The 25,912-nt window shown below is 41.2% G+C and overlaps 1 protein-coding gene across 1 annotated transcript in view; it reads right to left on the reverse strand.

The window, feature by feature from the left end:
- ELOVL6 (ELOVL fatty acid elongase 6) overlaps window positions 1–25,912 on the reverse strand; it is an 82,846-nt gene that overhangs the window by 13,797 nt on the left and 43,137 nt on the right. The window contains exon 2 of the mRNA XM_005148623.3: window positions 16,316–16,447. Coding sequence (XP_005148680.1) covers window positions 16,316–16,447 — 132 coding nt within the window. The remainder of the gene's footprint in view (window positions 1–16,315; window positions 16,448–25,912) is intronic.

Genomic DNA, 25,912 nt, shown 5'->3' on the forward strand with positions numbered 1-25,912 from the left:
AAAGGTCATCAGGTGAAGAATGTGGAACTTCTTACACCTTCCTTTGTGATAAATCAAACCACCTTCACCTTTCTGTTCTGTTGTCAGCACCCATATCAAGTTTTGCTTCTGCTGCTGAAGAGCTGGTTTCTTAACACAATAAAATGGCCTTTCTGTGCCCTTCTGATTTAAAACCTGCCACCCTCAGAAAAGAGAAACAAGTTGTGATGCTAACGCTGTGGCACAGCGTAGGATGCACAGTGACCCCTCAGTCTGACTGGTCAGGGTGGCAGGGTAGTCCAAGAGCTTGCCCAGAGAAAGCATTAATGTAAAAGGGCAGCAGAATATTTATGTGCTTAGCCAAGCAACAGAAAACATGTAAAATACAAACTGATACTGGGGAAAAGCACACAGAAAACTGCTGTTAGAGAAACAGCTCTCTAAGTTTCTTGAAAAGAAATGCAGCTGAAGCCACCTTCATCAGACAGCTCTGAACTCCTTGATATGGTAGTTACCCCCACATCAGTAAAGAAACACAGAAACTCCTGGTATTATCAAGTGGCATGTACCGAGGTGGGCGCATCTCCATGAGAAGGAACATCTCACAGCTTTCAGCCATTTACTCCCTGTGCTCTTTGATTAATTCCTAAAAGTAAGCTCATAACAAAGCAATTTTGCAACACAACTGGTAGGTTTGCTTTCCAATTCTCAGGAGGTATTTACAGAGCTTTTCTTCACCTGATAAGGGTGAGCTTCTTTCAAATCACTCTTACCTTCTTCAGTCTCATGAAACATAGTCCCAGAGTACCAGTACATCAATGATACGCACCCAGCAGATGACACAGCAGGGACAGGGCTAGGTGACAGCTTTCTTAAGAAACTGATGGATTATGTTGCTGGAAATGAAACTGTTTGTAGGAAATTTCTATCTGTCTCCTATAAAACCCCGCTTCAGCCACTTTGGCTGTCTCAAAAGACAGAGAGGCACCTCCAGAGGATGCAAGCATTGAAGGGGCCCCATGCCTTGCAAACCAGCAAAGGGAATGTTTTTTCCCAGATTAGGATAGAATTATTTTTTCCAAGATGACTTCAGATACATTTGGCAGACCAGTGCTGGGAAATGGCCCTTTCCACTGAGGAAGCACATGAGGACAGGCCCTACCTAGCAGACAGGGCAGGAGTTCTGAGAACATGCATTTGTATGGCGACTGCATGCTATATACACCGCGGTATTATAAGAAGATATACATAAACTATTATCTATATAGACAGGTGAAGTAGTCAGATCACAGTGTGCTTGCTGCCTTGCTAATGCTGTGGTGATTATACTATCAAACCAGTGGGAAAGATGAAAGATTTAATGAACTGTTGGCCTGCTCCCAAACTAAAATCTGTGCTTACATTTTGTGGTGGCTTCAGGCCCCACAGCAGCAGAGTACTCTGGGAAATTGCTAACCTTTATGCCAAAAAGAGAAGACTGTCAAACAAAATTTTGTTAATTAAATAAGGAGATTTTATGGGAGTCTGCCCTCATAATCTGTAAAAAAGAAAGCAACCCAAACATATGAAACAGCATTTTCTTTAGTTCTCCCAGGATATGGCTGTAACGATGGTAATTTCTTTTTAAAGTTGAGCCAAAATGAAAGGGAATGTCTAGGTGAAAGTGGCCATCTCGGTGGTGTCAAATGAGGAAAGCATATTAGAGTACGGTTTGTGCTTACCAGAATTATGGACCAACAGCACACTGACTTTTACTGGTGCCTGGTGCTTTTTTAAAGCCTACTGAGCCAAAATCATTTTGTGGGTAGACATGCAGTGTGTTTCAAGGCTAGGAGAAGAATTAAAACTCCAAGAGCCTGCCTGACAGACACGACATTCATTCCTCTGTGGGGAGGGGATTGGCAAGACCTTCTGTCACACACCAGCCTTCCAGCATATGGAAGCAAAGGGCAAGTGAGGAATAAGTTTCCTGGCTAATGAAGTACATGGGTGCATGCTCACAGAGCATCGCAGAGAGCAAACATGCCAGCAATTAGCAATTGCTTTGCTTTGCTTTCCAACACCCAAGCTGCTCTTGGGTGTCTGTGGACTGGGTAGATTTCTTAATTTATTAAATAAATCATCTTAAATAAATCATCTCTTAACTCTTTTTGTGGGTTCTTTTTTTTGTTCCAGTGATGTGCACATTCACTCACATCTGGCCAGCTTTGCTGGGGAAGGGAAGAGCAGCACTACCTTCACTGGGCAATACGCAATACGTGACGGTGCAATATTAAAACAGTTGTGTTTTCCAGATGGATTAAATTCTCCAAAAGAGTAAAGGAATTAATTAAGCCTATGACAATTTTAATATACAGTTTCAATAAAAGATTGACAGACTACCCGTTATCTCAGATGTGACTCCTGTGTTAGTTTGCCTTGACTGTATTAAAATGCAGCTCCATAAAACCATGGATCTTCTTGTATTTAAACAAGTATAGAAACCATAAGGTTGCTTTAGGCTTATCTGTGATTGCAAAATTGTGGTACTTTCACTGTACAGTGAGGAACCATACATTAAGAAACTGATCATTAAGTAGAAATGAAATGCGGTCAATGACTGAAAGAGATCATGTGGTTGTTATTCAGTGACTTGCATGGCATTAATGACTCTTATTTTGATCTCAGAGAGTTTATGAGAGCTGTGCCTAAATCAATGCAATATGACATGTCCTCTAATCTCACAGAAAAGCAGCCTAGAAAGGAAAATGGTCAATGCGACACAAAGCCTGTATGAAATATTCATAACTGATAACTGACCAGAAGAACCAGCTTTGTAAGTCTGCACCTGGTTATTAAAAATATTTTGTTAGGGTTGTGGAAGTGAGGGTTTCATCTTCCAAAATAAATGAATCAGTCTCCTGGTCAGTGAAGCAACACAGTATTCATCTAAGTGATAAAAAAGTTTGAAAGCAAATGGTAGTGACCATGGATTTGGTTCCTCTTAATTCTAAATGTAATGTTTATGGGCGTTCTACAAGCATTTAAAAGAGTGGACTTCTTAATAGTGAATTACCTTGAAATCCTAGAGATGCTTGTTCAAATTACAACTGATGAACTTAGCCCAACTGTTATTTTTCTAAGAAATGGCTAAGAAAATAATGTAATTATCCTGTTGTTTCATTATCTTTTGACATTTCTGAAGTGCTTTCAAGCAATGCCAAGGTTAGTGATGGAGAGAAGACTCAATCCTGCAGAAAGACTGTTCTTATAAAACACTTGCAAAGCACTTCTCTATTTTACCTCCCACAACTGATCCAAGTACCTTCCCAGAAGACCCTGTCATCCAATCCACTTGTGATGAAAAGAACATCTCCATTCTCTCTGCATAGCAGACCTTCCTGTTGCCGTACCTGTGTGACAAACTGCTAAGTACAAAGCTGTTCATAAGTTCAAGTTATAAGTTCATAAGTTCAAGCTGTTCATAAGTTCAAGTGTCTCTTCAAGTTCAGACCTGACTTCTTTCAGACTTCCTATGTCTGTGTTGGCATCTCCAAAACTCTCAGCATTGAAGTCTAGATTGGACGTAAGGAGGAAGTTCTTTACTGTGAGGGTGGTGAGGCACTAGAATGGATTGCCCAGGGAAGTTGTGAATGCTCCATCCCTGGCGGTGTTCAAGGCCAGGTTGGACAGAGCCATGGGTGACATGGTTTAGTGTGAGGTGTCCCTGCCCATGGCAGGGGTGTTGGAAGTAGATGATCTTAAGGTCCTTTCCAACCCTAACTATTCTGTGATTCTGTATTCACCAATAGTGAATACGCCAATAGCGTGTTCACCACATACTGGATGTGTTCACCAAATAGTGAATATTCACCACCAGAGAATATTTCAGAGTCCTTAATGGCCTTTACTCTTGTGACAGCCCAGTAAGGTGGCTAACCATAAGATTCATTTCAAAGACAGGTGAGGCAAACTGAAATAAGTGTCCTGTCAAAAATCTGTGCCTGAGCCAGAATGAGAAATGATGTGCAACATCATGAGTTGTGGTTCAGTACCCTACCCATGAAGCCATTTGAGGTAAGCAGAAAGAGGTCTGACTTCACTGGGCATCAGTGAAAACAGTATTATTGAATTAACAGTAAACACACTCCAGTAAGGACAAATTTTCTTCAGAGTCCTTCTACCTACTATAGATTTTCTTTTCACTGTTGAAAGTTATTCTTTAAACTTCCAGGTCCCAAACTCTCCATCTTAATTACCCAAGATACACCTATATCCTCAAAGATAAATCATTTTTAGACATACAAAGCTGTTGTTACACCTCTCAACATCACATTTTCATTGTCTGCACATCTGAGATTTTGGCAGCATACTTTCAAGACCTAAAAATACAGTGATGCACAGAGAGATACAGTGCAAGTTTACAAAGTCGTGCTGCCCTAGAAACACAAATAGCTAAAAACTTCCTGATCTAGCCAGAAAACCAGACGCTCCTTACACAGACTCATTCAAGACTACAACTTTCCCTCTGTTTTCCCCTGACATATTGGGCAACTACCTCCCCCCCAAAATAAGGAGGATTTGGTCTGTCACAGCTGGAAACAAGCCACAGAGAATGAGTTTTGGAATGAGTTTTAAGAGCATCCCTGCTTCTATCTTTCCCTCACTGTCCTTCCCCTTGAATTTGCGTAGGACCAGACCCCTGCAGCTGACTTTGCCACAGGAGGAAATATTTGGATTCTTCTGCCTTAATAGGGAGAATTTTGCTGCTGTTCTAACTACTGCAGTTGTTTTGTATTAATGCTCCCTGCTGATCCACTTACTTGCACCAGTGGATTCCAGCAGAAAATCAGGTATGGATCAGAATCCACACTGGGAGGTGCCTAACTCCATGTAACATAGGCAGGTACAAAAACCATGCTAGTGAGGTGGAAAATTCAATGCCAATAATCTTTAAAACATCCTGTTTTTCTTTACTATTTCCCTCTGTTGATAGAACTACAAAAATGTAGGTTTTAATCCCATTCAGCAGCAGCTGATTCTGTAGGAAGTTCATTTTAAAAGGCTTCTATTTACCCTTTGTCTATGAAGGAAAGTCTGTGAAAGAAAAGCCTGAAGACAGAACCAGTGACTCAACCACAGAGAAAAACAGAACACTGAACCGTCACTGTAAAATGAAAAAATCTCATTATTTCAAAATCAGTCTTGCAGAAGACTGCAATGCTCTCTTTTTGTGTGTTTGGGGCTTGAGACTATCATGCCATTACTGTGCAAACCTCAGCTGAACTCCTTTCTGCTCTTTATTGTTTGCACTTTGTTGGGGGAAAACAAAAAAAAAGGTACACTGGCAATCGTATTTTCTTCTAACAAAACTAACTTTGGGCACAGATGTGAAATATGTTACAAATTCTCCTCTGGTGCTGATGAGCCATGGTAAGTATTTACATGCTCATTCTCTCTATGGCAACTTTAGTGTAAACACAAATTTTAGTGTAGGACTGTAAAATCAGAGAAGGAGGTTTGTGCTACCATATTTTACCCTTTGTAACTATGTTTAGACAACCACGTGCTCATTTACCACAATTCAGCTGCTAACAGATAATTCAAAGCACAGTAACTCCCTTGTTATCCAAGGCCTAGCCTATTGATAAAGTCATTTGGGATCGTTATTTATTTTCTTACAATGGGCAGAAACAAGAAAACAATATGAAAAACCCACCTTGGTCCCATGATACATCTTCTACCTATGGTAACTGAACACCTTTAAAAGCACATTTTCAAAAATTAACAAAGTAGTTATTTAAGAGCACCTATGTTAATCTCATCCCTTAAAAAGAACACAGAACTCTTCAGCCCATGTGTCTAAAAGGCCATAAGGTATCTATATCCTTCATAATGACTGTGTTATTGTAATTAAGAGCACAATTTTCAAAACTGTTTTAGACCAAAAAATGGTTTTAGCTTCCTAAACTCCCGGAAAGCTTGAAATGGCTAACACTGTAGTTCCCACTTGCAATTCTACTTCTCCAGATGAGGGAATGCACTGCTTGATAATGTCAATTTTCTTCAAGGAGCTGTATGCAGTAACTGGTGGTGTGCACTCTCTGTGGCTCTTCCCTGCTTTGAGCTCCTGTGTCTGTACTGAGTGGTCCTCCTGCCCGGGAGCTACTACACGGCTCACTCTACAGGCAGGCTGCTGCCTCCACTTCCCTGCTGCCTGCCTGCCCAGTGATGCTGCTTCGGCTGGCTGCATGGCCATGTTGATTTAACTGGACTCCTGAATGATGCAACTAAGACAGCCTCTCCTCCACTTTAGTTTCTAATGACATGATTTCATTGCTTTCAATCACAGGAGGGAAAACAAAGACTGGAGAAGGTAAGAGTCCTCCCAGATAGCTTTAGTACTGCAGAGTTCCAAATGTGGCACCATAGTCTGAGCAGCCACTCTGCTCTGGGAAGCCACTGAAAATGCATTTCAGATGCTGGATTGCATCTCTCTGCTGTATCTTGTTTATGATACGGTTCTTTTAGAGAGTCACAGAAAATCCCAAAACTGACTCAAAAGCTTGGAAATACACTTAGGCTATAGTCGAGAATGCAGCAGGAACCGTATGAATGCTGTATTAAGTACCATGCCTGTTATATATGCCTGCTGTATATTCTCTCTATATAATCCACTGCTCTGAATAACAGAATTGGGTGCCTCCAAAACATACTTCCACAAATAGTTACCATCTCTGCAAGGGCATTAAACCACCAAGAATTTAAAAAGTAAGTCCCAACAGCAACACATTTCTTCTAACATCTTGCTGCCCAGCTTCTCCTCAGCCTCTCCTGCTGCCCATCTTCTGAGTGGGAAGGAGAACACATAGGTCTTGCAGCTCACACACAAAATCCTCCCTTGTTCTTCTTGAAGGTGATGGAGTCTCATTCAGGGAGAATGTCCAAGCCACAACATTGTTAAAAAAAAAGAGTAAGAAAAGTAGGAAATAAGGAATAACATATGTTTTTTTTTCAGTGTGGTGCTCACCCTAAAACCTGGTGGTCAGCAGTAGTAGAAGTGTTTTATAATGGGGAGCTCTAGCTCTCTGCCATGTGTCAGCAAAAGTTGTGCTGATCTTCACAGTTTTTATTACTTATTTTGGCAGAAGACTTTTCTTTGGGTAATAAGTTCATTCTCATTTTGAGGTTTGGGTTCAGTCCTATCAAAATCCCAAAGCAAAATTTGACTGAATTCCCCTTCCATCTCTAAAACAGATCCCCATCACTGAACCAAACACACAAGCCTTGCCTTTCAGACCTTCTACTGTATCTGATCCAGATGTCTTTTTAGTAGGCCCTTCAATGCAAATCAAGTTTATTTTTTTCCCATCGGGACCAAAAACCTGAAGCCAGGCCAGCTCAGAGTGATTTTAAAATTGTGCAAGTATTTTACATGGCTCTAAGAAATAATATATCATTTGTGCAGGTTTATATATCCATAAGTATATGCACACATGCCTGGGTGGTTATTAGTTTCCCATGTGATAAATTCTGGAGAGGGAAATGAGATATTAAAATGACAGCTCGCTCTGTGGCTTTCAAGTGAGAGCAGATACTGTGCTCCTTGCATGAGTCCTTTTTTAGTCCTCAGCAATAAATCATTCAATGTGGGGCCACTCCCTTCAGCCCTTCCGTCTTGTTGGCAGACTTCCTCCTCACAACTCACCTTGCTCCCAAAACCACTTCTTTGTCCTTTTCATTGACAAAACTGGAAAGAAACCAGATTCAACTTATTTCCTTCCCTCTCCAGGGACCTCATTAAGCATACCCAAACAGTGACATCTCTGCAGGGCTCTGGATCAATGGGCACTGTCATCTAGAGATTTTAATCACATTAACACCGCAGCAGAATAAAATCCATCTGATTCTCCTTTGCTAAAGTGGTAAGCTCAACAATTCTGCCAATTGCTGCAACTACTGCTCAGAAGGCTTATTTATATGTGTGGATAAAAATCAATCTAATCTACCACAGCTACTGCCTTCCAGTTGTTCCTCACAGAGCCTGAATTCCCTCTCCAGGAAATGCAATTCGATCCCCCAGAGCTGCCTTCTTTCTGCTTGGGATGAGCTATATTCAGACAATCCAGAGGAAGAGTACAAAAATAATCAATAAAGCAAAGCTCTGTGGTCCAGTGGAAGAACTTGCACTGCTTACAAAGCATAGCAGAAAAACAAATACCAGGGCTACATTCCCACAAGTGGTCTTTGCAACAGAGAAGAAGATAATTGGTGGAGGTAAAAAGGGTTATACTTGCAGAGTCCTACAGAGAGCACTCGGTGGCTAAACAAGGGCCACTGCATTTTGGTAGAGATAAACAAGGAGCTGTGGTCAGGCTGAAGGGCAGCTGCACTCCATCATTACTCTAGGAACATGAGAATAGTATAAATTGCTTACAGGGACACCCGTGTAATCATACACTGCTGAAAAAACATGTCACTGTGTTCTTTCAATGAATAAAAAGTAATTTTCCAGCTCTACCTACGCCTCCCTGTGCCTCATCTGACTTCCAAAGAGAGAGTTACAAGCTAATCAATAGTAGTTACCTATCATCCAGCCTAGCTCTCCTCAATGTGCTGTTACCTGATGCTGCTCCCTGATTATCTGACACATGGAGGGTAAGAACTTGCAGGAACAATATTTCTTGATGAAAGCTATTACTTCTGAAGCTATAACTCACTCTTCCATCGCTAAACAATAATTGGACCTTTGTTGCAATGGAAGATCCCTGGCACCCTGTGAAGGCTGTATACTCAGTGAGATGTTTTTCTCTCATGAAACGGTTCCCAGTTCTCATATATTTATTTCAGCAAGTTTGGACGTGGCTAAATTATTTAAAAGGAGTGGAAAAAATCAATTTTCAACTTCAGTCCTGTGTTTGGTGCAAAATCTCATGAGAATTAAGGAATCCATCTCAGGATTTCTAAAGTAGCCCATGAGGATTCATAAGCACAGTGTACCTCTTAAGCAATCCTTAATGAATGCTTCAGGGGAGTTTGCATTTGTTCCTGTGTCATTACTGGAATTATTCTCAGTATCCAACATTATCTCAAGAAAATTTTAGAACAACTTTAATTTATTGCAGTGATTTAAATGATAATCCGAAAAAAGAGGCACATCTATTTCTGTTGGATAAAGTAAAGATACTTACAGGATCAAATGTATCAAGTTGGTATAGTAACTGTCATGTATAGCATTTAAATGTATGTATTCAGGAGTTTGAAATTATCCTAGGCAAACAAAGCCAAAAAGTAATAAAGTAAAAGATTTACCAGAGAATCAAGGCAACCAATGGCAATAGTCATCACTAAAGCTGTAAAACAGGCAGATAACAAAGTAAGCAAAATCTAAGTTACAGGAAATGGCTAGCATTTGACAGAATAAAGAAGGCTTAAAGAAGCTAAAAGTTATAATGAGCTGCTCAGATACACAAATTTAATGGCAATTACAGGCCTGGAGCCACTGATCTTCCTTTTCACTTTGTCCTCACCAAGGCAGTACTCCTGCAAGCGCCTAGAGAAGTTCAGATCTCAGGGATTTGCCTACAGTCAGTAAATAATAAATATGTATTTTATCTATTTAGCAACCCAGGAAAGATGCTGAATGGTAGAAGCATGAGGATGCATATTTGTTTAGAAAAAGTTAAACTTGTCACAAAATGGACACTCCACTTGACACCCATGTGCAGCCCTGTATGTGATCACTGCTCTGTTAGGCAGTGTTTGTTAACATGCTTGTCTGCAGATGCAATGTTGGATTTGATGGGTCATGCAACACCTCTCGGTATTTTATTCCCACTGTCTCAAACAAGCACAAGCTGTTGTGGACTTACTCATAAGAAAATACATGGAGATTTCTATTCCCAGGATTCTATTCCAGGGATTTCTGCATGGGGGGAGAACCTTTTACCAGGCACATGAACCAAGTACCAAGGCTCAGTGAAATGCAGAAGTGCTGCCACAGGAGGACAGATGGGAGGTTTAATTCTTTTTGGAGTGAATTATCTACTTTCTCTCCAGTACAATGCCCTTCTTAAGCAATCAGACAGATGTTCGGTCTTCCTCAAATATACTTCTCAGTCTGCTTCCCATTTAAAATGAAGAAAGAAAGTCTCACTCCCAAGGGACTCTGCTTTGAGTACTACATGTATGTTGCATGGTGGTGAGCAAGGGCTCCTGTCAGCTGGGCCAGGTTGATCTCAAGAGAAAGATACAATTCAGACAAGCTGAGTTATCAACAGTCATTGATTGTGAGAGTGAGGGGCAAAAACAAGCTAAACAGCTGCTTTTCCAAATAATATACTGAATTTACTTTGCTAAGTACAGTTTTCCAGCAATAAAGGCAAACAAACAAGCAAGTTTTTAAAGGAAGGAGGCCCATCTTAGCACTGAAAAAAAGAGATCCTATCCATATCTCCTGTAGAGCAGCATTAGCCAGGCCTCACACTGGATCCTTAGTTTGCTTTTAAATAGGCCTGATTAGATAAAATTAGCAAAACCAGGTTACATTCAAAATTACTTTGATGGACACAACAGAGTCCACAGCAGTAGCAGCAGAGTGAATGAAGAGGTGAGATTTCACAATTGGATGGGCACAGCACTCTGTCATGTGGCATCAATTACAATTCTGGGAATAGAGATATTTGTCATGGGATGATCTTCTTGGAATAAACAAAGCACATACTGGAGATACATCTTCTTGACAGTACTTTGCTGCTCTTGGTCTATATATTTTTATCACCCTTACACTGCTTTTTTAATGCCAGGTAGCATTTGTTTTGTAATGTATGAATTCACCCAACACAGCACTGTTTGCATTTCCTTATTGGGATTACAGTACAGCTTACAGAAAATAGATTTTTCTTCTTAAACTGATAAGACTCATCCAAGGGATTTTTGTCTTCTCAACAATCATTCTGAATGCCTACTGTTCACCCAACTTTCAACTTTTGCTCCAAAGCGGTAATGAAAAGATCTTTAAAATATCTGTTATATAAGAAAATCACATAAGTACACAAGGATGAACATGGTAATATAGAAAAAAAAATGTTAAGTTGGTATATATTAAGCATTTTACTAATTTGGATTCTGAGAAAAGTCCTACTGAGGATATGCCTTAACCCTTTACAAATATAGGGACTATTTCACATGGAATTCACTTGCTTTTAGATTTCTAAGAGAAGATTATTAATTCACCTTAAATGCTGCTTATTAATTGTAATGTTATCTGGGAAATATCGCCCTTTTCAGTAATTAGTATTCTCTTTGAATCTACTGTCAGGACCTTTATAAAAGTTCAGAGTATTTCCGGATTATCATGGGTTGCTCAGCAACATATGAAATTAAGATGTATTTTAATCACCATGGCAAGTATATGTGAATGGCCGCTCTTGAGACAGACATAAATTTGAAGCATTTTTCACCAATTTTCCCATTTACAATCATGATAACTAGCACACATTTCAGAGTCATACCTCCAACCACTTGAAATCCTTTCTTTAAAATAATCATGTTTAGTCTTTTCCTTTTGGTTCAGCTTAGGACTGAGTGCCTCACATGAAGATGTACTTTGGACTGCCTTGTCAGGAACTGTCTGCGGAACAAGCACAAACCCTTCTATAAAATGCTGCTGTGCTTGCAGTATCAAATCAATCTCCTATCAGTCTCATAAAAGTAAAGTGAGTCACCTTCTTTCAGTGAGCTTGTTTGTTTTTGCATTTCAAATACAAGAGCTGTTGGAATACTTTACTTTTGAGGCTGTGCTTAGCTTTGTGGCAGGCAGCTAGTGACCTTTTAGCTACATTTGATACTATTCCTACTACTCTGAGAGAAATTGTTTCTCAGGAAGATAGACATCTGGGAAGCCTGTATTGAGATCAGCTGATTTCCACCACTGCTACACAGCATAGCTGAATTTAGGTTAGAATCTATGTAATCTCAAGTGATGATAATAGCATTATGGCTGCGTGGTTTGGCTAGACAAAGAGAAATCCCTCCTCTGCTGCACCAGCCATAGTTGGGCTTAGCCTCTCTGCCTACAAATCACCGCATCACATTGGATGTTTTAGCATCTTCAACTCCCATATTGATGTGACAGCTTTCCCTGGAGAAGACAACCTTTTGCTATTATTAGTTAGTGCCTTGACCCTGAGACATCTGCTGGCAGCCTCTTAAGGAGGGAGGGCAAGTGAAAATGGTGACATGCTGCTGTCTTGTGTGAAGAAGAGGTGATCAAATACATGTTTAAGCTCCTTGATAGTGATGATACCCATACAGAAACTCTATAGACTATAAAAGGAATTACAAAAATCCAGCTGAGATGCAATGAAAACATGAAGTAATGACTTTTTATCCTTCTGTGAGAATCCTGGTCTCAGCTTTGCCAATTCCTAGAGATGCCAGCATGACACTTTTGATATGCTCCCAGTAAAAAATTCCATGAATGACCCTAACTTTATGTTCAAAGTGGCATGAGTATAAAAGCAGCAACTCAGATTCAATGTGTTTTTGCAGATTTTTAACCCCAGGAATTATTCAGAAATACAGGGCTGACTGTCGCTTTCATGTAGAGGTGAATCAGCAATGGTTTCCTTGGGGTCTTATGAGACTGAAAAATAAACTTTTGTGTCAGCTTCCTAACAGCAGGTTTCCATTGACACAGAGCAGCACAGAGCTGCTCCCTCAGGACCTCGGCAGATAACCAGGCTGGACAAAACCACTTAATTCAAGTGCAGAAAACAGAACAAAAGACTGAAAACATTTCAGGCAACAATAAACTTTGAACACTTGAAACAAGTCAACAAACCTGCTAGGGAGAAAAGAACATCCAATGCAACAACGCAAGGAAAAAATCCCAAACTAATTTCTCTGCCAAAGATTTCAGAAGATCATGTTTTCACAGTAGTTTCCAAGTGAAAAGAAAGATTTACTGTCATTGCTCCTACAGAAGTTTTCACTGAGGAGTGGTAACCTTTTTCCAGAGAAAAAATGTTCAAAACTTGTCAACGCTTCCAGTGGGAAATAAAGCTGCCTTTTTGCCTCAGAAATCCTGCTGGCTGCTAGTGTTGACACAAAAGTCACTCTTGACCAAGCTCCTGAATGCTCAACAAGCTCAGTAGGGTGGTGTAGTTGTTTTGTTTATTTATAAGTGTGGCAAGTTTCCTACTGTAGCTGCTACCACATTTAAATGATCTTGGCAAGAGCAAAGTGTAAAGGATACATTCTGAAGAGGGACCATGTCATTGCCTGGCAGGCAATTTTCTTTGTTTTGTTTTTCTTTTAAACCCAAACCACATCTTTCCAGCCTCTGCTAAGTGTTACTATTTCTGACGATTTCTGAAGCAGGTATAATGGTAGGAGTGTTAGAAGGGAGATAAACAAGACTCCAGAAAAAAGCCTCACACTGACCTTGGGGCATAAAATTGCAGGCTCTCCAAGCTGGCTTTTCTTCCCCAGCACAGCCACTTAAGGCAGACAGATACATTACTTAGAATTTCTGCAAGGTATCATAAAAGTAATAGCATTTCAGCATCCCAGAAAGCCAAAGAGGAAGTCCTTTTAAAGTTAAGGAACATTTTTCTGGATCCATAGTAAGCCTACAGGCAGAGAACACTGCCATCTAAATCTACCTTCACCAACCTTAAGAGGAAGCAGAAACGTCCTTCAGGACAAGCATATGTAAATGAAACAGACAGTTATGCCAGGAGCCAGAAAAAAAAAAAAGAGACCAAGTTACTTGGAATGTTTACAGCATTCAAAGTCTAATGCAGCTTGCTCAGAGAGTCAATAAGGCTGGAAGTGACCAATGGCCCTAGAAAGGACACTGTGGTAAAATACCAGGAAATTGATGTTCTAAATACTTGTTATAAGAAGTCTTCACCTCAGATTTTAATGAATATTCTGCATTCCCTATGTTTTCTGGGCAAGAAGTCAAGAGATTTTGTGCTTGGGTTGAGTTTGTATGGGTTCACTAGATTATTTTCCCCCTTCCCTACTTCACTTTTCTGCATACTACTCAGCACCTCAGAAGAGCAAAGCTTTCTAAGCATAGCCATGTACTTTTCATAAACAACTGGTCCCTACTAGCAAATCCAGAAGTTTAAATACTCAGTGCTTCTGTGTTCTCCAAACCTATCACACTCTTGTTCATCCCTTTTTTCTCTACCCTGCTGCCTCATTTCCCAATGCACAGAGGAAAGGGTATGTTCCACAGTGCTTGGGGAACACTTGTCCCTGATTTGTTCTACTGGAGCTGATAGAGAAAGCAAACCTGCTGTGGTGAACTCCTCTCAGACTGTGCCCTTCTGGCCACTGCTTCTTGTCTGCACAAATATTGCTCACCTCAAATACCTACACTGTGTGGCACAGCAAGAAGTAGTCTCTGTGGCAGGTTCAGCCTGGCAGCTTGTGGCCCCAAAAAAACATGAAGTTCACATGTTAGATTTCACCTAGCATCACTCAGCAGCTCATACTGCCCATGCCCTAGCTATTTCATATGATCATGATGGGAAACTCCAACTGGTCACTAATGAACATGCAGATTTCGAAGTCCCTCTAGACAGCAATTTCACAATGTAGTGTGTACAATGTAGTGTGTATTCTTGCTAGGTTATAACTTCAGGAAGCACTTAATTAGTGAAATAGATCACAAATCCAACATTGTGAATGTCAGCCACAGACCCATCTCAAAATAATGTGATTTTAAAATTCATCCTAGACACCTTCTGCAGAGGATGGGCCTGAAATAATGCTTCTTCCCCTTGGATTCAAAATTAAACTACAAAAGCTTTGTGTTAAGTCAGCTATTTCTTAGTGTCTACATTCAGTAAGAAAGTGTTACTGGAATACCCATTTTGGGATCCTGCTGCCTACAAATTACTTTACAAACTGATCAAAAATGACATGCCATCTAGAAACCAGTTCAACAGCTGCTGAAATCCAGCCATTCCCGGAACAAACGGCTACCATTGCTAACAGTACCCCAAGAGCAAAACTGCATTAGACACACAGCCAGAAGTACAGCATTAAATGAAACCAGATGAAAATTATAAATCTTCACATCAGTTTTTGTCTGCACCAGGATATATTTTTTTAAAAGGTATTGATGAGCTATTAAAATCAAGCCAACATACACTTCTGCTGTGAGCATGTCCCAGCTGGATGAGACAACTTAGAAATAGAATTTATTTTCCCCCGCCAGAGTTTTAGAAAGTGTCAAAAAATTGATAAACCAATTTTAGAGGAAAAGCCATGAAAGAAAGCAAACTTCTCCATTCATGCTTAACTTTAATCTGTAGAAATTCAGCTCAAACTACTCCCATCCTGTGAAAAATTACGCACCATTCACAGCTGTGCAGTAAGCAAACCTGTTTTATGCACTTTTGAACTAATATAATTGGCAAATTCTATATTGATATTTGAAAAAGATGCAGGTATCAGTGTTAATGGTCTGCAAACGGTTTCTATGCAGTTGAGTGAACTATAATTTATATTTCCAATGGGCACTGAAATGAAAGATAATCCTCAGGTTTTCTGTGTACTGTGTTATTAGTAAGTTGTACCACAGGTTCATGTGTTTTTAAGGGCTATTTTATGAGCATTTGTTCATTGTTCATTTATCTTCAGTCTCACTAAAAATTACCATATTAAGCAGATAAAGTGGAATTCAGTTTTAGTCCTGACTTCAGCAGCTATCAAGAATCTGAACCTGACTTTCCCCATGCTCAATGATAGGGTCTACACACAGCTAGAGATGTTCATCACTAAAAACTGCCTTTTACCATGAAGCCACCCTTCTGCTACATTCACAAGCTCTTTGTGATAGAATAACCAGAAGCCAGATTCTAAGTACAGTAGCCTAATTTGCATGTCATTAAAGCAGTGACTTTAGGTTTACATCACTCTAATGGAGATTACAGTCTTGACTAAATGTTCCATATATGCACCCATGTAAATGCAATAATAACTGGTAAGCGAAAACAAGAGTAATATCTTAACATGCTCATTTTCCTTTGCAATTTGCATGGTAAATTTATTGCAGTGATAAGTGCTTTTTCGTATGTCCTCAGTTTATTGTCATCTTTGTTCTTCAAGAAGGTTATTGATTTCTCTCCTCTTCAAATGCTGTGTGATCTGGCAAGTCAAAGGGGATCATTTCAGTGATAGGAATAGATCAGGACATAACCCTGAATAGCAAAACTAAAGAAGAGCCATTTCTGGGTGAGCTTGTTGTCACATTAGCAGTGCTGCTGTATGTGAAGAACCCCAAACCCTCATCGTGGACTACTGTCAAAGGCAGTTGGTGTGAAGAAATGCCTACCTGAAGACGGCAAGGCTCAGGGACCAGAGCACTAATGGCTTCCTCAGTTCAAATTTTGCTCGTTTGTTCATTAGGTGCCGACCACCAAATATAAAGGCAGCATACAGAGCTGAAAACAGGAATGATTTCTTCCTGCAAAACAAAACCAAAAAACACCTGTCAAGTATTTAATTAGCATTAGATAGACAAGACAGTTACATCTAGATATAACTTCCAAGGGCTTGTGTGTCTCCTTGAAAGGAAACTCTTTCAATGACCCTCCTGCAGCCCAGCTGAGGTTATTGTTAGTGTATGAACCTACATGCCTGCACACAGGGCCAGGTCCAAGTGCAGGCAAAAAAAAATGATGCTGGGGAAGTTCTGAAAAGACAGCCAGTTTTGGCTCCCATTCTTTCCCGGTTTCGGAAGACTGAACTTCTGTGAGGAACATAACAGACACACTTCTGCAAGCACAACACAGTTGATACGTGAACCAGCTCATCACATTTTGTGGTTCATTTATCTTTTTTTGTGTCAATTTCTGTTTCCTGCAGGCTCCTTACTTCCTGGAAATTTAGTTTCTTATTGTTTCCTCCACAAAGGCACTTAACTGCAGCACAACACAAAGAGCCCCATGAAAAGCAGAGAACCACAAGAAGTCAATAGCCCCACTAAGCAGTGACCATGCTGGGTGGCACTGCCCTGCTGCACAAGCCCTGCCTGTGAGCACCAGTTCAGGAAACCCAGTGACTGTGCTGAAAGGCCAAGCAAGGCTCTCTTAAGGAACTTCAATGGTACTCTTAGAATTGCAAGTTTTATTTTTAAAACTGCCTGATAGTAGTCCAGCTCAGCAATAATCACCAAACACTTGAACTCTGCTACTATAACTCATTGTAAAACAGCCATTAAAAGTCAAAAATAGACTCAGATTAGGATTCCCTCCCACACAGCACAATAATACACTGACTAAGACCTCATGATCTACAACATTAATGGTGGCCTAACTGTATGGGTATACATTTAGGAATGGATTTTTCTCTAAAAAAATCTATAACTATATTCACAAGTATTAGTGGACTGTGGCTTTGCACCAAGAGATGCTGATTCTTTTTGAGCCCCCAAAAAGAAACACAGACACTCTCAAGAAAGGTTTAACTGCTTCATTAATATCCCAGACAAGGCGGCAGCGAGCTACAAGATCTTATGTTCCTTATGACACTGGAACCCCAAGATGACGCAGCATCAGACCAGCCTGTGATCAGGGCATGGCATGCTGCCCAGACTGCTTATCAGGGGCAAGGTTCACCTGCATTGTGTTCTGTATAGGATTTTCAATTGGATGTTTCTATGAAAGTACGTTGCTTCATCTCAAGATAAAGACAACGATGTGCTTGTGGTGTCTGATAGTGCCAAGTAGGTGCCACCTCCAAGCTCTTCCATTATGATTAGCCAGCAGAGGGTACCCCGTGGTAAGTGTTATGGACAGGACAGGATGGTCCTGAAGGCCCAGCAGTATGTGCAGTACAGTATGGCACAGCACAGTGCATGCCTGCATCTGCTCAAGGCAACTGGTGCATGGATCACAAGCTCCTTAGTGGACAAGGGTCCTCCCATGAGGTCCATGAAACCTAAGAAAAGATGTAGAAGCACATCTGATTGGAAGTAGGAGGAAAGCACATGCAGCCTTCACTGGAAATAGTGAGTTTATGTGAGTTTGAAAGCTAAGTAGAAGCAAAGTCCAAAGAGACAGAGGCATATCAGTATACATGCAGCCGCCTGCCATTTTCTGTCTACTTAGAAACTCCTCTGCTTCTACTGACGTATTTATAGCTCTGTGTTGCAAAACACAGGTAACTGCATGAAAATCTGACTGCTCAGTGCTCTGCACTGAGAAATGAAGACCTAGTGGCTGTGATCCCCTGGGTGAGCTTTAGCATCCGTGATGGCTACAAGCCCCAGGGTAACTACCAAGTGAGTGCCCTCTCACGTTGTGCATTGAGATTGTCTAATTGCCATAGCACTATTTATAACTACCATGTTTTGAAAACAATAAAGCATAGGCCCTTATTGATATCATAATAAAGAAAAAAAACATTCATTTTCACTTCTATGTTCTTGATTTTCAGTCAGGGAAGGGGCAGAATTAGCACATTTATCAAATCTGACTGAAGTTTAGCTTGTTTGGAAATCGTAAATATTTGTTAACCAGTTTGGGTAGTGATGAACCAACTCAAACTTGCTCATACCAAGCTGCCTAACTGTTAAGACAGGATTTATGGAATATGGGACAGGAACAAACTCTCAGTGTGAAGTTGGACTGCATTCCCACCTCCTTCCCTCTGCAGCCTCTTCAGCAGCAGCCTGTGGAGCAGCCCACTGCCAATCTGGGCATGAGTGAGGGAAGGCAGAGGGAGTGTGGTGGGCTGTACCACATTCTGCAGTGCTGTCCTAGTTGCCCCGGAGCATCAGGAGAAACATCCCCTCTGCATGTTCCTGCCCCTTCAGTCCCATGGAATCTGGGCTTACAGTGCAGACAGATGGCAATGCACACAACGAGGTATGGAAATACTCGTACACAATATCTATGTATGGTCATTCGAGTGAGGTCATGTGCAGGGATCCCAAAGGAGGGACCCTGCAGCCCCGTGCCACAGGGTGGGTACAAACCCCACACCTCATGGCACTGCAGTGGGAAACTCTCATGCCAGAGGCAGGGAAGGTTTGTGTTGCACTGGTCCATGCATGGAGCTCCAAAGCAACCATAAACACTGCAGGACAGTGCAGGGGCAAAGACTGCAACACACTGCTGCCACACAGCTGCCAACTGGACATGGGCTGTGTAGGCTGGCACAGGAGGAGGTCAGGATTTAAGAGCAGTAGCTAAAGGTTCTTTGTGGGAAGGCAGACAGGTATGAAGCTGTTCAGTTCTGGATCAAATACAGCCAAGATTTCAAAGTAATGGTTCGACTTCAGTTCCAATTCAAGAAAAAAAGACCAGTCTGAATGAGTTAGTAGCTCAGGACTGTGCTCTGTTTAACTCCCTTCTTCCTCGGTAAGATACCCTACAACTTCCTGGGCAAGACACCCTTACACCAAGTAACATTTTGTTTTGCTTCTTATAACTGATTTTTCGTGAGTTCAGTCTATTGAGGTCAATAGTTCCATTATACTAATTAGAACAGATAGATTTTAGGTTAATTTTAACAGCTTTGTAATGAGTTCAGCATCATTTGCAATGATGATAAATGGTATTCCCTCAGCATATACCTGTCTTGGTGGTGGCAGACACACAGGAAGATTTGACTGCACGCATGATGTGAACTGCAGAGAGCAGCTGTAAGCTGTTTCAGACAAGGAGGGATGCAGTAGTATCATCTCCTGTCAGAGGTAAGCACAATACTGAATTACTAAGCAGGCTGATTTTGAAATTATCACTCTGTTTTGAAACCTGCTGACAACTTCTCGTAACTTTCTGCATCAAAAAGACTTTGAATCTTCCCCTCTGCAGCATAATAATGGTTAAAAGAACTGGGTAGTCCAGGTGATGCAGTTACAACGGGGTTGCAGAGCTATGTACTCTTAAGATAATCTGTTTAACTACATTAGACTGGTATTAACCAGCTTCTTACCAATGTTTTTATGATGGATTTTCCTGAAAGGTTCATGCCTACAGTCTGGTTCCTGGACTGATGATGCAAAGCAATGGCAATCTGACAGTATTCAGTTACATTTGATATGGTTTTAGCCAAAGGCAGCTAATACCAAAGGAGCCTTTCTAAAGACAGAATTTTGGAGCTGTTCTGGAGCACTGTAACTTTTCATTACTCTTTTCTGAAGAGAAAATAAATAGAGCAGAATGATGAAAAAAATAACCTTGAAACTAAAAAAAGAAAAAAAATCCCCCAAAGCAATTCAGTAGCAAGACTCGCATCCAGTAACTTCAATGTTAGCACATTCGTATGTTTGTCTTCAGTTCTGTTCTGCAGGATAACATGTAGACATAAAGACAAGGCTGCCAAATCCTCCACATTTTTCTGTCATTTCTGTTTCTCACAGTTGTCTCCCACCTTCCTACATTTTCAGACTTCAGGAACTAAGTACTCTCTCTGCTGAATACAACTCCATGTTTCCCTGTCAAAAGTTGCCAGCTCCTTCCCCCAAAAGGGAATTTTCTGGAGAACCTATAAATGCTCTGCTTGGGCTAGGGGTAACTACAAGAAAGCAAGGCAAGAGTTTGGGCTACAGGATGAAGACGTGAGGCAGATCTTCCAGGATACTAGCACAGAGGTGGCTGTATCATGAGGCAATGGGACAGGCAGAAGCAGCTGACATGATGAAAGAAACAGAAGAGAAAGGGTCAATGGTAAGCATGAAAGCAACTGAGATGGGCTGGGGGTCAAGAGATGTATGTGAAGCTGGACAGCATGGAAAAGAAGGAGGCTTGTAGTCCCTTCTCTGCTGAAGCCCCTGGAGTAATGCTTCTTGCACCCATGTGCACACCAACAGGCTCAGGCTACCCACACTGAACACAGAGCTTTGATCACTCTACTGCAATAATCCTACAACAGAGGCAGGTATTATTATCCCTTGGACCACAGCCTGTGGACTCCGCTTGTCCCTCTGCACTGTGTAAAGGCAGGTGATGTGTTTTATCGAGGATGGATGAAGGTTTGGGCATTCTCAGAACCTGAAATCCTTTACTACAACTTCCCCATGGTAGAAGAGAGGAAAGAAGAAAAGAAAACTGAGCAGAGAGAGGCAGAACCCGAGGTTGATAAAAGAACACAGAGGAAATCCACCCCACCAGGAACAAAGCTTCTGCTTGTTCATAGGCAGGGAGTCCTACCCAGGAAAGCCCTCTCAGGCACCAAGGAGTGACAGGCAGAGATCAACCATCGAGCCTCAGGCAGGAAATCACAACATAGAAAGGAATAGCAACAGTAAGTAGACAGCTAAGGAGTAAGAAATCCTGACTCCCCCAGAAGTACATTATTTATAAAATGCTTCAAGTATAAGAATTGCCATAGCATTCTAAACTAAGGGGCCAAAGCCTGAGGGTGAGCCTAAGGTGCAGTAGCATGAGACATACCAGTGTCTCTGATGCAAAGTGAAATAGCCTTGAATATTGCAGTGCTGCTGAAGGAGGTGGTTTCAGCCCAGACACACTGTTGTAATTTTTCTTCCCTGAAAATAGAAGCCTGAGTCATTATTGTAGAGTTCTCTGATGTTAATGAGCAAACTGAAACAGAGATATGTGCTAATAAATGTAATATTTCCATGGGATTTTCTGTAATCGTTAAGGAAAACCTTTGCAGAAATGCACAAAGGACAACCTTATCATACATCTTTTAACTATCCTCTAACACGTAATACAGGATTATCCTCATAACAGCATTCATTTGGGGAGTAGTAAAGTGAATCAGTGTTAGCCCCTCTATTTACATCCTATAGGGATTTTAAATGATTTATTTTTTATCAAGCTGCATTTCCTTTGCACAGGCAGAGCTTGTTCTTAAGCTCATTACCACTTCTTCATATGCTGGAAAGAGAGCACAAGAAGTAAAAAAAACCCTAAACCACTGCAGTTGCCAGAGCAGAGTGCTTCTGGCAAGTAAACAGGCAATTTCAGGCTCCCAGTGTTTTCTTTTGGCCTTCTTCATCATCATTTTATTGACTTAAGAAAACAGATTTTACTGCAGGGGGGAAAAAAAAAGAGAAAAGGATGCTCAGTAAGATGGAAGATAAGGGACTTTTCTTACCAGTTTCTCTCAGCTTTCAACAGAAAACAACAGAAAGCAACCACTTATGTTTATAATTGAAACTCCTAAAGTGGGTTAACCTGACCAGTGTATATCACACACTTACCCATGTCCATAGCTTACAAGCAGTGATTGATAGACTTGGCAAAGTTACTTTCTCTCTGGTGCTTATTTAAAAATCACACACTCTGCATGTATAAAAAAGGGTGTGAAAATGCTTCTCAGTCTCTCAGTGTTTCTACCTCTGAAATACTGTCAAAACAAACCTTTCTCTTGCTCTTCCCAGATATAATTTTGACAGAACCAGCAAAAAGAGATCTAATGTGTGGCTATCCCAGATCTGCATAAGAAAATATAACCTGCACTCCTACCTTTGAGTTTCTGCAGCTGTTTCCTGTTGACCATACCAGCCTTAATAACAGAGAGAGAAGGACACGCATAAAAGGAAGACCTGTCTGATACATACAAGCCAATGCAGCCTGATTTATTCCTACAGCGCAGTATCCTTTGACATTTATATTTAGAGCAGTAACGACGACAGTCACACACATGGGTGACTCACCGATGATGGTCTTTGACGTAACAGGCTATCAGAGAATAAACAGGGATGTATCTCATACCAATCTGATCCCTTGATTTCTAAAGCCTGCCTCCCAAAAGACCATTTTGGTCTTCTCATGACAGGTACTGTTAGATACATAGGTCTGTCCTCCCCACAAGGCACCCTGAAGAAGAAGAGTCAGGGCCCTGGGAGCACATCCCAGGCAGGGACTGCTATTCCCCCACATCTGCCTTTTCTCTGGGGTCCTGTTCCCATCATCCAATTCATGTCATTACTGACAGACAGTACCTGTATCTGTCCAATCCCTTAACCCACAGAAAGTAAGGAAACACAGCACTGGGAGGCTGCCAGAGAGACTGCTGCAGGAACTGTCCCAGGCTCAACTTGGCCAAGAGGGATTTGCGTGTGTACCTCATGCCCTGTAAGTGCTAATAGCAGAGCTAAGGCATAGACGCTAAGACCCCCTGTTGCCCAGATCAAAGCAGGAAAGGTGATTGCTACCAGGACAGATAACTCTGAAGAGTAGAGAAACTGTGGGTGTTTATGGTATATCACAAGGTCACAGCCTGCTGTGGTCCAAACAACACCAGTTCCCAACCAGCCAACCTGCATGGGCATCTTTCCCAGGGAACAAGCAGCTGTGCCCAACCAAGCCTCCCTCTGCATCGCATTTAATCAGACCCAGGAGCAGGAAAGCACTCCCAGGGCATGCTCATTGGCAGGGCAGGTAACATCCCTAAAATTACAGGGAAGAGAAACAAGGGCACAGCAGTGTGGAGGCACTGGGGAAGATAGTTCATGTCTTGCACCTCCCTGATGGTTGCATTTGTTCTGTTGAAATGTGTTTGCCAATAATTTGTCATACTTATGCTTGTAGAATATACATGTTACAGAGTACAGGCTATAAACTAAAATGTGTGCAGCTAGGGATGAAAACAGCAGCAGCAAATTTTGCTTGCTGTCCCTCTGCAATGGGAAAATGTAAGAGAAGCTTAAGGGTGATAAACTGAAGTTAAAATTTAGGGACAATTTCTTTTTATGTGTTTTCTTCCACATAGAAGTGGCAAACTCCATTCTGAAGCATAAGAAATCCTTTGTTCTTTCTAAGCCTCATATTGCCTACATCAAACAAACCATAAACTTTTAAAAATCCATAAGCTACAATTCCAAATATAAGCAATGTCACAAGAGAAAATTACCCCTCAAATGGAAAGGGCTTCCAAAAAGAAACCAAAACAACCCCCAAAACTTTGGGACTTGAAACAAGTTGCCAAGATTTTGTTATCACTGAAAGCAAATTAGCTTCCTCTCCAGCTCTGTCCCAGATTTCCTCTACTTTTAAGTTATGTTTTGAATGGCAACCCAACCAGTGCAGATGGCAGCTGACCGTGTATTCATGGTGATGACAGCCATCTTCCAGTTTCCACCTCACAAACAGCAGTGCAAGCTGCAGCCCAGTGGGCTGGATTGCTGGGGTGAGCCCCATTGTACCCTTCTACCCAGCTAACACCATTCAGCCTGTGCCGAAGCCTGCATCGCCCCATCCTCAATGCCTCCACAGGCACATCTGACTTACTGTTACTGACACTGATCATAAGTAACAACCATTTTTGCACAAGCCCCCCAGAATTCATGTCACCAGAGCTAAGAATTGATAGTGGCGCCAGAAGAATCAAGGAGCTTACTGGCAAAAGAACGACCATCCCTGTTCTGCTTAGCAGTCTTCATAGCAGGTCAGTGTAGTCAAAGAAACTCCTCCTGTACTGGAAGCCTCTGCTATATCTGTCTGTATCACTCTGATACATAGACTTGATGACAAAGCAGGGTGTCTTAGTGTCCCCTTGGACCCACCATGGGTTTCTCCAGGCTTTGCTGGGTCCTTCAGGCAGTCAGTAAAGAGACAGCAGAGAGCAGGGAAAGTAATGTAGGTCATGGACACTGCAGTATTGATGAAAAGCTACAGTACTTTCACTTTTAATTCCATCAATGTAAATTTAAACCTCTGGCCTCCACAATAAAGACCTGGAGCTAGTAAACATGACTGCAACTGAACTTGGGCCTACTAACCTACATGTCTACCAGTTGAAGTCACACTGTTTGTATGCACATCTCATAGAATCTCACCTGAAAGTGGTTAATGAAGATGCTAGTGAAGGTATGTCATAGAAACATAGCATGAAAATAACTAGATCTCCATAATGCCTTACTCATTTGATGTGCTTTATCTGATCAAATTAATCAATGGTTATGACATCTAATAAGTTTACACTTACATCAGCGTAAGGCCTTCAGATCTGGAAAGATACCTGAAGCAACTCACATATGTTATTTATATGGACACATGCTGCTTTTCTCACTGCTCAGGGGACAGACATCTATTTAACAGGACACAACACTACAAGTAACACATCAATACAAATACATTATTAAAGCTACCTCTGCCCCTGCAGGAAAGCCTATGCACCACAGTGGTTATGATCAGCTCTCTCCACCTTTGCAAATACAACTTGTAAATAGTATTGGAAATAATGTTTGTTGAACCTAATAAAATATTTAAGTAGGAAAAAAGCAGTAATTAAAAATAAAACCCGGAAAAGGCAGGGATTACAAGCGGTGTGTTGTTTTTCTACCTATCCACCCTAAAAGACATTCCAGTGGACGTTGCTCCTTTCCAGCCTTCTGTAATATAACCTAAGAAAATGATGGTGCTACAACTGCCAGCAGATTGCAAAACACAAACAAAAACCGTTCTGATTTTCCTGAGTGCATTCCCAGCCAAAAAGGACATGGAAGATTCTCCTGTGGAGCAGAGCGCAAACTTAGAAACAAGGCAGCCAAAAGTAATGTATAAATAAGCCTTTACGGCTAGGGTTTGGTGACCACCTTATGGAAAGGATCACATAACTCTCTCAGTGCTGGAAAATATTTCCCAGAGGAAACCAAACTAAGGGGATAATTGAAAAGCATAATGAGTTAGAATGTACACTTACGCTTCTGTTCCCCATCTAAAAAGCTAAAACAATATGGACAGATCGGAGCAAGCCAGCTACACCATTCTGTGGCCTAGATCTGATTAAAAGGGGATACCAGTCCCAGTGACATTGCAGTAATGGAACTATGGAATAAAATGTCTTGCTTTCAAACCCTGTAAAGGCTCATGTGGCCTGTGGAAGAGAAGGGGGCAAATGGAGCTTGTAAAAAACAGCATTTTGGTAGAGAAGCAATTGGAAGAATATTTTTCAGCACCCCTGCATGAAAAAAAAATCAGGTTATCTGAAGAGCAACTGCCTGCTCTGA

The sequence above is a fragment of the Melopsittacus undulatus genome, chromosome 7 (assembly GCF_012275295.1).
Source record: "Melopsittacus undulatus isolate bMelUnd1 chromosome 7, bMelUnd1.mat.Z, whole genome shotgun sequence".
Lineage (NCBI taxonomy): Eukaryota > Metazoa > Chordata > Aves > Psittaciformes > Psittaculidae > Melopsittacus > Melopsittacus undulatus.